The 627-nt window shown below is 65.4% G+C and overlaps 1 protein-coding gene across 1 annotated transcript in view; it reads right to left on the minus strand.

Moving 5' to 3' along the window:
- Window positions 1–67: 67 nt before the first annotated feature.
- Window positions 68–627, minus strand: part of LOC103800807 — a gene marked incomplete at its 5' end in the record, with an annotated part of 3,532 nt that continues 2,972 nt past the window's right edge. The window contains 4 exon segments of the mRNA XM_009073191.1: window positions 68–243; window positions 330–365; window positions 368–431; window positions 519–625. Of these exon segments, the coding sequence (XP_009071439.1) occupies window positions 68–243; window positions 330–365; window positions 368–431; window positions 519–625 (383 nt within the window).

Below are 627 nucleotides of genomic sequence, written 5' to 3' on the forward strand. Positions count from 1 at the left end.
GGGGTGGTGGTGGGGGGTTCATCACCTTCCCCCCAGACCCTGCTGGAACCCTCTCGGCTTTGGGAGCTCACCAGTGCAGGCGCAGGGCGTGGAGGAAGGCGGAGAGTCCCTCCATCACCAGCAGGATGGCCACGGTCAGCACAGCGAAGGCGGCGAAGACAGGCACCAGCACCACACCACCCACGTAGCTCAGCCCCACGAAGCCATTCCGCATCACCATGGACCACAGGACCTCTGAGAGCTCTGGGAATGGGGAGGACAAGGACAGGCAGCAGGGGGTGAGGGTCTGCTCAGCCCCAGGGGGAACATGGGGGGCCAGGGGGACTCACGGGCATGTGCCAGACTGAGCGCCCAGAGCCGCAGGTGCAGCCCAGGCAGTACTCGATGGTGTGGATCGCCTGGTGCATGAAGATCTCAGCGAAGTCCAAGTGCTGCATGGATGGAGGGCACATGGGACACCAGCACAGGACGCAGCCGCCCCTACCCCCACCACCTGAGCCTGTCTAGGTGCCCCTCACCTTGCCATCAGGGCTGTGCCCTCCGCTCTCCACGTCCTCCTTGGTGGTGTTGACGGAGTTCCCAGCCTCCTGCCCCTCCAGCAGTGACTCCTGCTCCCCCGTGGCCACT

The sequence above is a fragment of the Acanthisitta chloris genome, unplaced genomic scaffold, assembly GCF_000695815.1.
Source record: "Acanthisitta chloris isolate BGI_N310 unplaced genomic scaffold, ASM69581v1 scaffold23274, whole genome shotgun sequence".
NCBI classification, from domain to species: domain Eukaryota; kingdom Metazoa; phylum Chordata; class Aves; order Passeriformes; family Acanthisittidae; genus Acanthisitta; species Acanthisitta chloris.